The 15,551-nt window shown below is 34.8% G+C and overlaps 1 protein-coding gene across 10 annotated transcripts in view; it reads right to left on the minus strand.

Annotated features, from left to right (window-relative positions):
- Positions 1-600: 600 nt before the first annotated feature.
- WDR89 (WD repeat domain 89) overlaps positions 601-15,551 on the minus strand; it is a 39,420-nt gene continuing 24,469 nt past the window's right edge. For 9 of the 10 annotated variants that reach the window (XM_031679124.2, XM_072963187.1, XM_072963189.1 and 6 more), the window contains one exon: positions 3,915-10,964. In XM_031679124.2, the coding sequence (XP_031534984.1) occupies positions 9,774-10,934 (1,161 nt within the window). In that variant the 5' untranslated portion in view covers positions 10,935-10,964 and the 3' untranslated portion in view covers positions 3,915-9,773. Of the gene's footprint in view, positions 1,024-3,914; positions 10,965-15,551 lie in introns of those variants that run through there. The other variant, XM_031679123.2, reaches the window with a different exon arrangement.

A 15,551-nucleotide genomic window follows, 5' to 3' on the forward strand; every position in this document is an offset into this window, starting at 1 on the left:
TTACACCCCCACCTAAAGTGTAGGGGTTCCATAACTATGGAAAGGGAGGAGAGATAATAGGAGACAATTAGTAGTTTCTGTCACATACTTCTCTCTCTTTTTCAGATAACAAAACCGATGCAAAGTATGGTTGCATTATTTTCATGGTGCATTCAGGGATTTCAAGTCGTTTCTTTTGGCTCCTATGTAATGTATAAGAGTGGGAAGGATGGATGGTGATGAGGCTGCAAAGTCATGTGATTTTCATTATGACATTTCACATGATCGAAAAGATAATGGACATGAAAAGCACAAAACCCAGAAGACAACGTGTGAGTAATCTCAAAGCTAGATAATTAAGAATTGGTTTGTAGATCTAAGAGATGGATTTACTAATGAGTCTGTAATTGAAGACTAAATTAATTCTATGTGATATTACTGATTGCACTGGCAGAAGATTACGTAAACCTTGCCAAAAGGACAAAAATCATTTGACATATTTTTCAGCTTATCCTTTTAATTTTTTTTAATGCCTACTTCTTCTCTAAACAATAGTCCTATAGAGATAGAATAGTCTACTTTTAATGCACATTGATTAAACAGGGCAAGTTAATCACTGTCTCACAAATATCTTACATTTATTTATTTGATTCAATGTTAAAATGAAAACTATTTTGAAGTGACAAGTACACATAATAGAAGTAGTTAGTATCTGCAGAAGAACAACTATTCATCAACCCCAACCTACTTTTCTGTACCCTTCTCTGAATCCATTGCTTCAAAGAAGCACATTACCTCCAGCCCCATGGGCAGTGAATCATGACGGCCACTTGGTGGTGACTGTGTTCCTCTTGCTAGTGACTATTTTTGGCTTGGGCACATAATTACATTTCAGCCAATGATACTTGCTGCAAGCCTTCTCAGAAAGTGTGATGAGTCCTTAATAAAAAGAACCGGAAGCAACGAAACAGCCTGTTTTCCATTAAACACTGTTAAGTATAGATGTGATCATTGGCTAATTGCAGTCATCTTGCGAACTTGAACCTGACAAGATGAAAATTGACAGAGAAGAAAAGTGGGAAGAATTTGCATCCTTGTTAACAACCAGCCCTAGAAATGCTTCACTTCTGAACTTATGTGAGGTTAAATGTTCCTTACTTAGTTAATTTGAATTGAGCTGTTATTTGCAGCCAATAGTATCATGATATTCTACCAGAAGGTATGGATATAACAAAACTTAAAGAACAACAAAAACAGCAGTCTCCTATCCTTCCCTTCTGCCTTTCTCTCTTCTCCAGAGGGAATCACTTTCTTTTAGCTGTTTTTGCAGGTGATTTTCTCACATACTTCTAATCTAGTATGCTTAGATTGCTATTTTCCTGATTTATTCATAGGAAGAATGCTACTTTTTACTATGGAAAAGGAAAACTAAGCATTTGCATACCCTTCCACTTCCTTTCCCTGCTCTTAATATAATTTTACAACTTTTGATCAAATCAATATTGTGCTTACATTATGACTACATAAACATTATTCACCATTGGGTCAAGCCATATACTATGATTGTTTCTTTTTTTATACCATTTTTTACCCCTTGGAGTTAAAAATTATCCTCCACCCCTTTCATTTGCGTGGTTTTTCACCTGCCTATGATTAATTCTCAAACACTCCAAGAGGTGTAGTGTCCCTTCAAAGTGATTCTTTTCTTTCCTATTAAAATTTCTTGTCTTCTCTTTCTCTCCTTCCTCTCTCATTCTCCCTTCCTCTCTTTCTCCCTTCCTCTTTAATTTCTAAACCCACCTTCATTCTCTCTTCCCCCCATAACAAGGTAACCAACCAGGTAACCACTCTATGGTGATTACTATGTATAATTGTTTGTATGTTATTGCAAAATTGAATTGCTTTTTATGTATTTTAAATTTATATAATTGGTTTTCCCCTCACATGCATTCTATTTCTTACTGTTTTCATTGGATGCTATACTTTTCTTGATCAAGCCATATGGCTAAAGTATAGCTCTAGTCTGTGGCTTATTGTATTGCAGAGTACTTCATTGTGTACATCCACCATATGTTTACCTGTCTCCCAGGGATGGAATCCAGGTTGTCTCCAACTCTATGACAGCACAAATAATGCCCAATGATGGAGCTGTATACAAATATCTTTGGGATATTACACCAAGCAGCATAACTGCTTGGACAGAGTATACATGACCATGTATGTTTTTGCTCTCCAGAGTAGCTGTATCTGTGTGTCTACACTCCCATCAGCAGTGCATGAGCGTTCCTTTATGCCCAGGTGCCTCCAACATTTGGTATCAATTTAATTTCCTACTTTTTGTAATTCTAAAAGATATAAAGTGATTAAGTCTTCATTTTTTGAATTACTAAGGAATTTGATGATCTTTTTGGTTTCTTCTGAAATTTGCCTTTTAATACTCATTGCTCATTTTTCCGTTGGTATAGTTTTCCCTTACTGATTTGCAGAATTCCTTCTATTGTCTATATTTAATCACTCATTGATTTCAAGTATTTTTCTCCCATTCTGTCATTTATCTAGAGATCTTTTGTGACCAGAAATGCTTAATTTTGATATAATAAAACTTCTTTTGTTTTTGCCTTATACATTAGTTACGCTTTTGAAGTTTAAGAAGCCATCTGCCACCTCTAGGTTAGAGGTATTTTCCTATGCTCCCTCGTATTAAATTTATAGTTTTAATCTTTTACCATTTAAGTCTATATTTAAGGAACTTAGTTTTATTTTTCTCTACAAAGTGAGCAGGTATCCTCAGAACAAATCAAAAACTCTCTTTTCCACTGTCACCTTTATAAAATATTAAATTGCCATATATCCATGCTTTGTCTCTGAGCTCTATTCATTTGCACTGTTCCATGGCCCTATCAGTTTTTACTGCTATGATTTTGTGGAATGTCTTAGTATCTGGTAGGGAAAATCCCTCTTTCTAAAGTTTACTTAATTATTTGTGGATATTATTCTTCCCTACAAATTTTAAAGTAAGTTTAGATTCCTCAAAACATTCAACTGGAATTTGGTAGGATTACATTAATTTTCAAATTAAATTTAGAATGTTCACTTTCAATAAATAGTCTTCTCATTGGAAGCACAGAAGGTTTCTTAGATCGTTTTCTCTGTCTTTATTGGAATTTTAGAGTTTTCTCCAAATAAGTCTTATGTATTCTTTGTTAATTCCTTGATAGTTTTTAAACTTTTGCTATTGTGAAATGATATTCTTTGGATTTTCACAGGCTGACCTTCTTCTGGTAACTTTGCTAAACCTCTTTATAGTTCAAAGTTTGCTGATTGTTGGATTTTCCAGGTATATATCATTTGCAGAGGAGTTTTTTTCACTCTTCTCTTCCAATCCTTACACATTATAGTTCCTTATCTTTCCTTATAGTATTAGCCAGAATCCATACTACTTATGATAGGCTTAAGTCTTGGTCTTAAAGGAAATGTATTTTAATACAACATTTTCCCAGTAGAGTAACATTTAACGTAGATTTTTTTTTACATGTAAACCTTAACTTAAAAATTATTCTATTGATAGTTTGATGTTTATATTTTTCATAAATATATATGAAACCTTACCACATGTTTTTCTATATCAATTAAGATAATCACAGTATTTTTCCTTTTTGTCCATTGCTCTGATAGATTTTCTGATGTTGAGTCATCCTGGTATAACTGAGATAAATCCTATTTGGTCGTTTTTAAAATACACCACTAGATTTGGTAGCTAATATTTTTAACTGTGAATACATATTCAAAAACAAAATGGGCCTAACTTATTCTTCATTTTCCTCTGGTTTTGGAATCAACATTATATTAGCCTTAAATTCCATTTTGTCAATAATTAAGATTGCCACCCAAGCTTTTTGGTTCGTATTTGTCTGGCCCATCTTTCATTAAAAAAATTCTTTTTGACAACAGCTTTATTCAGATATAGTTCACATACCACACAATTCATCTATTTAAAATGTACAATTCAATGGTTAGTATGTTCAGAGTTGTGCAACTATAAACACAATCAATCTTAGAACATTTTCATCACCCCCAAAAGAAATCCTATACCCTTTAGCTATTATCCACCAACGCTCCCGTTTTCCCCAACATCCCAGCCCTAGGCAACCACTATATACATGTTCTCTTTATAGATTTGACTATTCTGAACGTTTGATGGAATCACATAATATGTGATCTCTTGTGGCAATTTTTACTTAGCACATTTTCAAGATTTATCTTAAGTTGTAGCATGTATTAGTATTTCATTCCTTTTTATGTTTGAGTAATATTCCATTGTATGAATATACTTCTAACCATTCATCAACTGACAAACATTTGGATTTCCACATTTTGGTTATTATGAATACTGCTGTGGACATTCATGGCACAAGTTTTTGTGGGGACTTTTCAGTTATCTACACCATATGCCTAGGAGTGGAATTGCTGTATCAAATGGCAACTGTTTAATTGTTCGAGGAATTGCCAGACTGCAACTATACCTTTTTGCATTTCTTTTAGCAGTGTATGTAGCTTTCAACTTCTCTACATCCTTGCCAACACTTTTTTGATTATTCCCATCCAAGTGTGGTTTCAATTGCATTTTGCAATGTTAAGCATCTTTGTTTTGTGTTTATTGACCATTTGTATATCTTCTTTAGAGAAATGTTTGTGCAGATCCTTTGACCATTTAAAAAATTGGGTTATTTGTCTTTTTATTATTGAGTTCTAAGAGTTTTTCTAAAAAATATGTTCTGGATACAAGCAAGAACCTGTACAAGTTTTTAATATGTTCTGGATACAAGCACTCTATTATGTGCAAATATTTTCAGCCTGTGGGTTGGTATACCTTTCTTCATCCTTCGAAATTCTTTTTTAACCTATGTCTTTAAGTGATTCTTATTTATTCACTAATTTTTTAATCTTTTCAAAACTTAATTTTTTAATTGAAGTAGTTGATTTGCAATGTTGCATTAGTTTCTGGTGTACAGTATATTGACTCAGTTATACATATTTATACTTTTTCATATTCTTTATCATTATAGGCTATTATAAGGCATTGACTATAGTTCCCTGTGCTAAACAGTAAGGAATTGTTGTTTTCCTGTTTCATATATATAGTAGTTAGTACCTGCAAATCCTAGACTTTTAACTTATGCCCCCCCACCCCTTTCACCCTTGTAACCATAAGTTTGTTTTCTATGTCTGGGGGTCTGTTTCTGTTTTGTAAATAACTTCATTTGTGCCATTTTTTTAGATCCCATATATAAGTGACATCATATGGTATTTGTCTTTCTTTGTCTGACTTACTTCACTTAGTATGATAATCTCTAGGTCCATCCATGCTGTTGCATTATTTCATTCTTTTTTTATGGCTGAGTAGCATTCCATTATTTATACCACATTATATACACCACAACTTCTTTATCAGTCATCTGTCGATGGACATTTAGGTTGCTCCTATGTCTTAGCTATTGTAAATAGTGCTGCCAGGGTACATGTATCTTTTCAAATTAGAAATTTCTCCAGATATATGTCCAGGAGTAGGATTGCTGGATCACATGGTAAGTCTATTTTTAGTTTTTTAAGGAATCTCCATATTGTTTTCCATAGTGATTGCATGAAATTATGTTCCCTACAACAGTGTAGAAGGGTTCCCTTTTCTCCATACCCTATGCAGCATTTACCATTTGTGGAACTTTTTAATGATCACCATTTTGACCATAGTGGGGTGAACTAACCCCACTGCAGTTTTGACTTGCATTTCTCTGATAATTAACAATATTGAGCATCTTTTCATGCACCTGTTGGCCGTCTGTATGTCTTGTTTGAAGAAATCTGTTTAGATCTTCTGTCCACTTTGATTAGGTAGTTTGTTATTGAGTTGTATGAGCTCTTTGTATATTCTGGAAATTAAGCCCTTGTCAGTCACGTTGTTTGTAAGTATTTTCTCTTAGTCTGTAGGTTGTCTTTTCATTTTGTTTATGGTTTTCTTTGCTGTGCAGAAGCTTCTAAGTTTAATTAGGTCCCATTTGTTTATTTTTGCTTTTATTTCTATTGCCTTGGTAGATTGACCTAGGAGAACACTGCTACATTTTATGTCAATGTTTTGCCTATGTTTTCTTCTAGGACATTTATAGTGTCCAGTCTTATGCTTAAGTCTTACGCCATTTTTGAGTTTTTGTGTATGGTGTGAGGGAGTGTTCTAACTTCACTGATTTACACGTGGCTGGCTAGTTTTCCCAATGCCACTTGCTGAAGAGACTGTCTTTTCTCCATTGTATATTCTTGCCTCTTTTGTCAAAGATTAATTGACCATAAGACTGTAGGTTTATTTCTGGTCTTTCTATTCTGTAGGTATGTGGGTAAAACTTCTTGATAAGAAGCCTTGTTTCCAGGTTTTTTTTTTAATTGAAGTGTAGTCAATTACCAATGTTATTTTCATGTGTACAGCAAAGCAATTCAGTTATACATGTACATACATATATATTTTTTAAAACTTATTTTTAAAAGTTTTCACTTTAACAATTTCAATATAAGATCTCTTAATTGGTAAGTTTAACCCACTTACACCATTTCTACATGGTCAAATGCATGGAGTAATCTGTCAGTTCATTTTTCTCCCCAGACATCTACCTTCTGACATCTCCTCCTCTTCTTCCATTCTGGACTGAATACTGTGGGCCTGCTGCAAATCTTTAATCTTGCTGCTTATTTGGTTGGCCCCTAATTTCTGGTATCTCTTGTCTTCCTTGATTTATTCCTTTTTGTGTGTGTGTGTGTGTGTGGAGTACATCCTCCAATAGACTTTTTTAAAGCTTCATAGAAAGTGAAGCTTAAAATCTTGTATATCTGAAAATGTTTTAAACTTCACACTTGAAGGTGGTTTGACAGGTCATAAAATTATAGGCTGGAAAAGCAAGTCTCTCCTGAAAGCCAAATCTCTTTTATTTCCTGGGTTCAGCCAATGAGTTCAGTGAGAAATGGATACTCTGTTAGCTAAATAAATTTGGTTGCCAAGTTCCAGAGAGCAAGTAGAAAATGTTCACTTAGCAAGGAATGTCTCAAAAAAAATTTATTGTAATCTGAGCTTAGACTAAATAGTTTGAATCTACTGTAATCTTCATGAATTTGGAGAGCCTAAGCTGAGATAGCAGGAATTTATCTCAGAACTTTGAAGGCATTGATCTACCATTTTTTGTTAACCAGATTTGCTAATGAGGAGTCTAATGCAGATGTTACTTTGTGTGTGTGTGTGTGTGTGTGTGTGTGTGTGTGTGTGTGTGTGTGTGTGTGTGTGTGTGTGTGTGTGTGTAGAGAGATAATTAGGTTTGTTTGTTAGGAGGAGGAGGTACTGGGGTTTGAACATAGGACTCAGTGCTTGTTAGGAGGAGGAGGTACTGGGGTTTGAACATAGGACTCAGTGCATGCTAAGCATGCGCTCTACCACTTGTTCTATACCTGCCCCCTCAAGATGTTATTCTTGTTCCTAAGTGATTAGTGTTTGACTTTTCCCCTCTCTAGCAACTTTTAAGATTTTCTCTTTATTCTTGGAGTTCTGAAAGTTCACAGTGCTGTGTCTTATGTGGGTCTTTCTCATTCAGTACACTTGACACTCTGTTGGCCTTTCAACTTGAAGACTGAAGTTCTGGGAGAACATGTAATTCCATTTTAATAATCCCTCCCTACACCTCATATTTTTTTTTCCACTTTGTAAAACTGCCAGGCTGATATCAGACCCCCTATATTTATCTTCTGTGACCTTTATCTTTTCTCTCACTTTCTGTCTCTTTCAGAGGTATTTCCTCACTTTTATCTTACAACTCTAAAAATTACTTCAGAATTTAAAAAAAAAATTTAAAGCTCTACTGTTTTGGTAACTCCTATTGAAGTTCCTGATATTTTATAGGTGCAGTCTCTGAAAGTCTTTTTTAAAAATTTTTTAAATTTATTATTTTATTTGGGGGGGAAGTAATTGGGTTTTTATTTATTTACTTATTTTTAATGGAGGTACTGGGATTAAACCCCAGACCACGTGCTTGCTAGGCATGTGCTCTACTACTGAGCTATACCCTCCCCACCAAGTCTTTTTTACCAACTTTTTCTGCTTACAACATAGTCAGCATTGTCTTATATCCTAAGTATCTTGAAAACATGGTTTTCTACTTTTACAAAGTCCTCCATCAAAAGATCAAAATGTACAGAAGATTTTAAGCAGCATGAAGCATGATCAAATCTATACTTTCAATGCTCAGTCTGTAAGTTGCAGGGAGAATGAATTGGAGCAGATTAGAGACAGTCTGTAATCTAAGAGAGAAATGATGAAAAGTCTGACCTAAGGCAGCAGTGGTGGGGTAAAGGCAAAAGAACAGGCTGACAGATTTTAGGAGGTGGAATGACACAGGACTCAGTGATTGGTTAAGAAAAAAGAGAAAAGTACTAAATTACCCTCAGGTTTATGGTTTGGACAACAACCAAGAATAGCTGGATTTCTCCAAATAAGAATAAAATATTTTTAATATGTTTAACAGTGACTTACCTATTATTCAGTCTCTTATGACTTAAGCTAGATCATATCAAAATTTAAGTTGTGGCTGGGGAGGGTATAGCTCAGTGGTAAAGTGTGTGCCTAGCATTCACGAGGTCCTGGATTCAATCCCCAGTACTACCATTAAAAATAAATAAGTAAACCTAACTACTTCCCCCCTCCAAAAAAAAATTATAAATGTTAAGTTGCAAATGTCTTATGGAAAAATAAAAATTTCCCTTAGCGTTACAGTTTCAGAGATAATAAGTCATTATTAACATTTAAAGAGAAATGTAAAAGGTTCTAAAGTAACATTTGTGATTTTCATGACAATATTTCTAATTCAAAGAATATAAATATTTTACATATAAATAAGTAAATAAATATTTTCAGTTTTAAACAAGAAAAGATACCAAAATGTTAGAGGGGTCAACTTTTTAATTAAGATTCTTTGGAGAAATAATTTAAAAGGAAGGATGGAAAAATTAGCAGTAAACAAAAATTCAAGTTTAAAATTATAGATGGATGAAACACTATAGAATAAAGTATTACCAAAAAGTATTGTAATACTTTGAAATTAAAAATCATTCTATTAAATACTTTCATTTTTAGATTTTCACTGAGTCTCAAATGAATTTTGCAAGATAATTTCCCTTTCATCAGTGAAACATCTGTTTACTGTTTAACCAACAATATTATAGATGCAAATATTTACTAAATATATTTTTTCAGATAAATGCAAATCACTTTCTTTCTGAAAAAGTTTAATTCTATTTAGACTCATTAGAATATATATATTAAGCAAGTAGGAGCTTCTCAAATGAAGAAAACAGTCTGATTTAGTTTTATAAATAATGAAGATGATTTAAAATGTAAAAAAATTGAGCTTAAAAAACACAGCCCAAACCACCTGTTTTTAAAGTCATAAAAACTTCTACTTCTAAAAAGTCCTTATCAAAGCTATTTCTTTAAACCCAACATTTACTAATTTAACAGATGGGTTTTCAAAATGAGGAATGTAATTTTACTTTCAACTCACTGATTATATACTCAACTGGCAGCTTAAAAAAAATAATTATTTTAGAATACATGAAGACCTGAATTAAACCATTCTCAACATTTTTCTAGGACTGTGTGCTAACTGGCTTGTTTTTACATATGAGCTTTAAACACATCTACCACAAGTAGTACACTGAAATAATTATTTGCAATTATAAAACCTACCAAGTAAACTCCCAATGTAACATCACGGCTTTTTCCTTCTCTTGTAAGAATCATTACTGTGAACTCGAACTCGCTGGTACACAGAGGATGCTATTTTCATGCTGTCTTTCTTTGTAAATGTCTTCTCTGTTGCTCCAGGTTTCCAAAGTAACAACTGTGCATCTTCTCCTCCACTTAGCAGAGAATCATCCTGCATGTTCCAACAGAAAGAACGGACTGTAGCAGCATGCCCTCCCTGAAGGCTGGTCACATGGACCAATCCTGATGTAGTACAGCTCATTACGTGAATAATTCCTGTGTATGTTCCTCCAACAACAAATAATTTGTCTGTCTTTTCATGATACAGGCCACCAATCAAATAGTCCAAAATACCTTCTTTCACATCAATTACTTCTCTGACATCCTGGATGTTCAAACGTGTAATTGGTTCATCAGTATCCAGATGATTAAGATCCCACCAACAAAATCCTTCATCATGTGTTATGCAGTAAATCTGTTTATAATCTTTCCCAGACCAACCAATAGAGCTTACTGATGAAACTGAGTTACAGGTTGTAACCAGTGCATCTTCTTCATTATCAACACTAATATCAAATACATTTACCAGGCCATCAGTTGAACCTGAAACTAACATGTTGGGATTGCTGGGATGGAAACATACTTGAGTGATATCATCACTGTGCGTCTCTGAATATGCACCAAGTGGGTCTTTAGTAGCAGACAAGTCCTGAGAATTAATTCTTGCATCCCAAAATACCAACAATGCATCATCATCAACTTTTTCTGTACCAGCACAAATAACATGATCATTACAGTTGATATCAAAACTGATAAAAATATTAGAAGGGTAACCCTTGAACAGCTGGACAGGTTTTCCACTGGCTAGTCGTGCATCCCAACATTTTACAGTGCCATCAGTACATGATGAATACACACTGTCGCAGAAATGTGCAAATTTGACTCCACTAAGTCCAGGGTAGCCTCTAAATTCTCGTAGTACATTTAACCTTTCTTTATCATATATTCTGATTGATCCATTAGAACATAAAACAGCAACCAAGCTTCCTTTTTCAGCTTGTATAGTCTTTGAGGTGTCTATGCCAAGCAAATACGTAGGTTCTTTAGTTTCTGAGGAACGTTTAACAATGTTCAAATTAGCAAACTGTTCTTCAATCTTCTCCATAGCAGGTGTGCATCCAAGGGTAGTAAAAATCTGGAATAAAAACAAAAATCAAAATTAAACCCAAAGCATCTCCACATTGTAATTAAATCAAGGACATTTCCCTCTGAGGGCTGGCACAAAACAATAGAAAAAAAATCTAATATTTTAATCATTTCCCTTCCATAATGTAATAAAATTCAGTTGCCTCCTTCTAATTCAATCACTTTTTGAATACTGAATCTACCATATATACTTTATGCCAGTAAGAGAATTTAAAAACATGTACATGCACTGCTTAGTAATTCCTTTTAGCTCAAACCCAATTATTGGTCCTACTCATAGTCTTCAGCATTAGTCAGGATCTCCACTTTGGAATCATCTTCTCCTGGCCCCATCTGCCTTACATAACTATAGAATCCAAACATATGTGTTGGAGAAAAATGGTCCCTCAAAGATGTTCATGCCTTAATCCCTGGAACCCATGAACATGTTAGATTACATGGCAAAGAGGACTTGAGGTTGTAGATGGAATTAAGGTTGCTAATGGGTTGACCTTAAAATAGGGAGATTAGTCCAGATTACCCGAGTGGGCCCAAAGTAATCACCAGTGTTCTTAAATGTAGAAGGAGGAGAATATGAGAGTCAGAGAGAGATGTTACTATGGAAGAAAGGTTCAGAGAGATACATTGCTGGTTTGGGCAAAGGAGGCCAATAAGTGGGTGGCCTCTAGAAAGTACAAAAGGCAAGGAAACAACTTCCCTTAGAACTTCCTGTGGAAGTGCAGCTGTGCGAACACCTTAATTTCAGCCCGGTAAGACCTATTGTGGACTTCTGAACTCCAGAGCTATAATAAATTTGTGTTGTTTCAAGCCACCAGGCTTGTAGTCATCTGTGACAACTACAACAGAAAACTAATAAGGTTCCCAGTAGGAATTCTGGAGATGTGCTTCTCAGGCAGTAACAACCTGTAAATCGCGGAATCTGAACCCAGGCATCTGGCTTCAGGGACTGTGCTCTTAACCACACTAGCTTGTCTCTCAATGATATACAGAATAAGTTCAAGGCCAGAAAAATAGGCATGCCTAGTGACTTTATCACAAACTTTTCTATCTTGCTTTCACCAATGAATATTCTAGCCTGCCTCACAAATTCACATTTTCATCGTAAGATGAAATGCCTTTTTTCCCTGTTGCTTTAGTGATAGTTTTTTTTTAATAGTCTGTCCTTTCATCTTTAAAAGGAGAAATGAATACTAAATCAAGAGTTGTTAGAAGGATTAACTGAAATAATGTGTTTGGCACAATGTCTGGCATATCATACTACATACTCAACAAACGTTATGTGTAATTGACCAGAATTACCACTGACAATACCACTAATATCATATAGGGAAGAATTTGGATCTGTCAGTGTGGCTTAAAATAGCACAATTAAACCCATAAGCAAAAAACATTAAAAAGTTGGATTTGGGTTCAAAAAAGGAATAAGCATCCTCTCCAACTTTAAATTCTGAATATTTAAAAACTTAAAAGTTGAAAGAATATTACAATGAACACACACACAGCCTTTCACTTCCTTCGTTCACCAACTGTTAACCCATTTGTTTCTATCTCTATAAACACACATACACACATTTTTTGATGAACTATTTGAAACTTAACTGCAAACAAAATACCACTTCATTTCTAAATACCCTAATCCTTTGTTTTCATAACACTGAATCTTTTGAAAAGTCCAGGCCAGTTGTCTCAAAATGTTCCATATTCTGGATTTTTCAAATTGTTTCCTCCTCATGATTAGATTCCAGTTTAACATTGTTACCAGGGATACAATTTAGGTGATGCTGGGTACCTCTTCTTGCATCACATCAAGGAGGCTCATAATACCAAGTCTAACCACTTGCTTAAGTTGTTGTTGGTGCTCAAAGTGTCCCTGACTTGACCACTGAGAAACCTTTCAGCCCAAACTGTGTGTCCTTTTGATACATCTTATCACCATTAGCCTGTAAGCCCTACATGGAACTACATGATACAAGATGAAGATTAGTCTGAAAATGGTGAGCTTCATTCAAGTACTCAGAGACTAAATGACCATTTACCTCCATAGCATCACTGTTGGTTTTACAACCAGATAGGCTAGAATTGCCTTCTTTCCTTGAACATGTCACAGTTGTTTCTGCCTCAGGACTGTAGCAATAGCTGTTTCTCCGCCTGTAATACTTTCTGTACGTTTTTTGTATGAGCCAATTTCTTCCTGTTGTTCAGGTCTCAATATGTTACCTACCCAGAGAGACCTTTCCTGATCAACCAATCTAAAGTAGCCCCTGTCACTCCCTATCATAGTACCTATTTTATTAAAAAATTAAAAATGCTTAATTATGAAATATTTCAAGTGTACATAGAAGTATGGAAAAAAGGAGACACCCAAAAACCTATTACCCAGATTTAACAGATGTTAACATTTTGCCATATTTGCTTCAGTTTAAAGAAATGAAACATTACAGATACAACTCCTATGATTAAGAAATTATAAAAATGGCATCACATTTATGTGTATCTTTGCAATTTGTGCTTTTCACTCAATGTTTTTGTAAAACCCAGTATTACTGTTGAACTTACTACCTAACTCCTTGCTTTTTTGTTATCAAGAAATGGTTATGAATAAATGAATGAATAATTAATTCAACTTTCATGCATTAAGAGCTGAAGAGTTCTAGAAGAAACAGAATAAACCTAAAATGACATTGCATGTGTCTGTGTGTTTGAAGGGGAAGCTCTGCTTATAGAAATTAGTAAAATAATGGCATTCTTTATCAGTATTTACAGGGTTTTGTTTTTGTTTTCGGGGGGAGGTAATTAGGCTTATTTTTAATGGAGGTAGTGGGGATTGAACCCAGGACCTTGTGCATGCTAAGCAGGCACTCTACCACTGAGCTATACCCTCCCCCAACAGCATTTTAAATAAAGGACAAAAAGGAAATATAGATTTTATGTTTATGAAAAAAAAACATTATTTAATATACTTTTTTTTTTACAAGCTATTCAAATATATCCTAAGATGTGCGTTCACTTAAAAGAGTGTACTGCCCCCCAGTGAAGACAAGCCTGCAGCCCAGCCTCTGCGGCCCCTCACAACAGTGCACTCTGAGGAGACTCAGAATAAGAAAAGACAGGATACTGGCCCTAGATAGCTAGGTGATTGTCAAAGGAATGAATTTAATGAGCCCAAATGTTTGCTTCCTCCTATACATAGAAAAGTGCTATTCTTTAACTTGAGATGTCTGGTTTTCTTTATTCAACAAGTAATCTTTTAATGTTCCAACTGCCTGGTCTTTGTTGTAAAGCTCCTATATATCCTAGCTCCTCCCCTACCTCTTTGGAGCAGTCCCTAAGAGCATCTGAGAGGCTGTCATCCAGGGCTGAGTCCTCAGAATTGTCCACCGAATAAAACATAACTCTCAACTTTTAGGTTGTGCATTTATTTCAGTCGACAATATCTATCTAAAATTGTCTCTCCAAATTTTGGTACTTAAAACTAAGTTAAAAAGTTAAAAAAAAAAAGTGTACTTCCTATACACTTCAAGGAAGAAATTTTTTAATTCCAGAGAAAAACAATTGTCCATTCCTGAAATAGTCAGTGTTAATAAGATTATGAAAATAACAGTTCTTTGCTACTGCTTCATATTGACCTCCACATATGAAATAGCAGATTAATAAGAATTTTAAACAATAATAAAGTTTAACGTAACTTTTAAGCTAATAGTAATTTATAGGACTATGACTATGCACTGCTACCCCAAGCAGGACAGTAGTACTATACACCTTTCCTACACTGTGTTGCCTGGAGAGTCTGTTTCACATTGAACAGTCCCCTGCAAGGCTTTAATCTAAAGGATTCTGGGGATTGATGAGGCAGGCAGAGTGGGCCCCAGATTGAACGCTACAGCAGACTAACACTTCAAGACTGCAGCAACGGTAACCACCACAATGGCTGTCCATGTGACATATGGTTTAAATGCAACACAGTACTTCAAATATTAGAAGGTAGGTAGATCCCAAAACACTCTCAAGCAATAGAGCTTATATTCATTCGTCCACAGATACAAATAGCAAAGTAGTTTCATCTTGTAGAGAAAAGGTGAGAACCTCTAGCTTATGCTTTAATACACTAACATGCAAGTGAGTCATATTTGAAATATAACTTCCAAGTTTACATAGTTAATTTTACATACTAATGAATCATCTCTCAAAATGATGAATATACTCTTTTACTTCTATGTAAGCCCTTATCTGAGGGTTTTTGTTTTGTTTTGTTTTGTTTTGTTTTTTGCATGATCCACTTCCCAGTCCTCAAGAGAAGCCACAGGCTCTCTTCTCACTCTACTCTCACAGGGTAACCTCACTCATATTCACGTTTTCAACTGCCATCTACATGCCAATGATCTCATCTCTCTACTTACAAGTCCATTTCCAAGTGTCTACTAGCTATTTCTCCTTGAATATTGGGTCCCACTCCAAAGTAAAACTGATTATTCATGCTTCCTCATCCCTCACCAGGGCTTCTCCTTAAAAATAAAAACAACATATGCTGCTGAATTTTCTCCATTCTTATCAATGGCATTGGCACCATGACAGCACT

Source organism: Vicugna pacos, chromosome 6 (assembly GCF_048564905.1).
Source record: "Vicugna pacos chromosome 6, VicPac4, whole genome shotgun sequence".
NCBI classification, from domain to species: Eukaryota; Metazoa; Chordata; class Mammalia; order Artiodactyla; family Camelidae; genus Vicugna; species Vicugna pacos.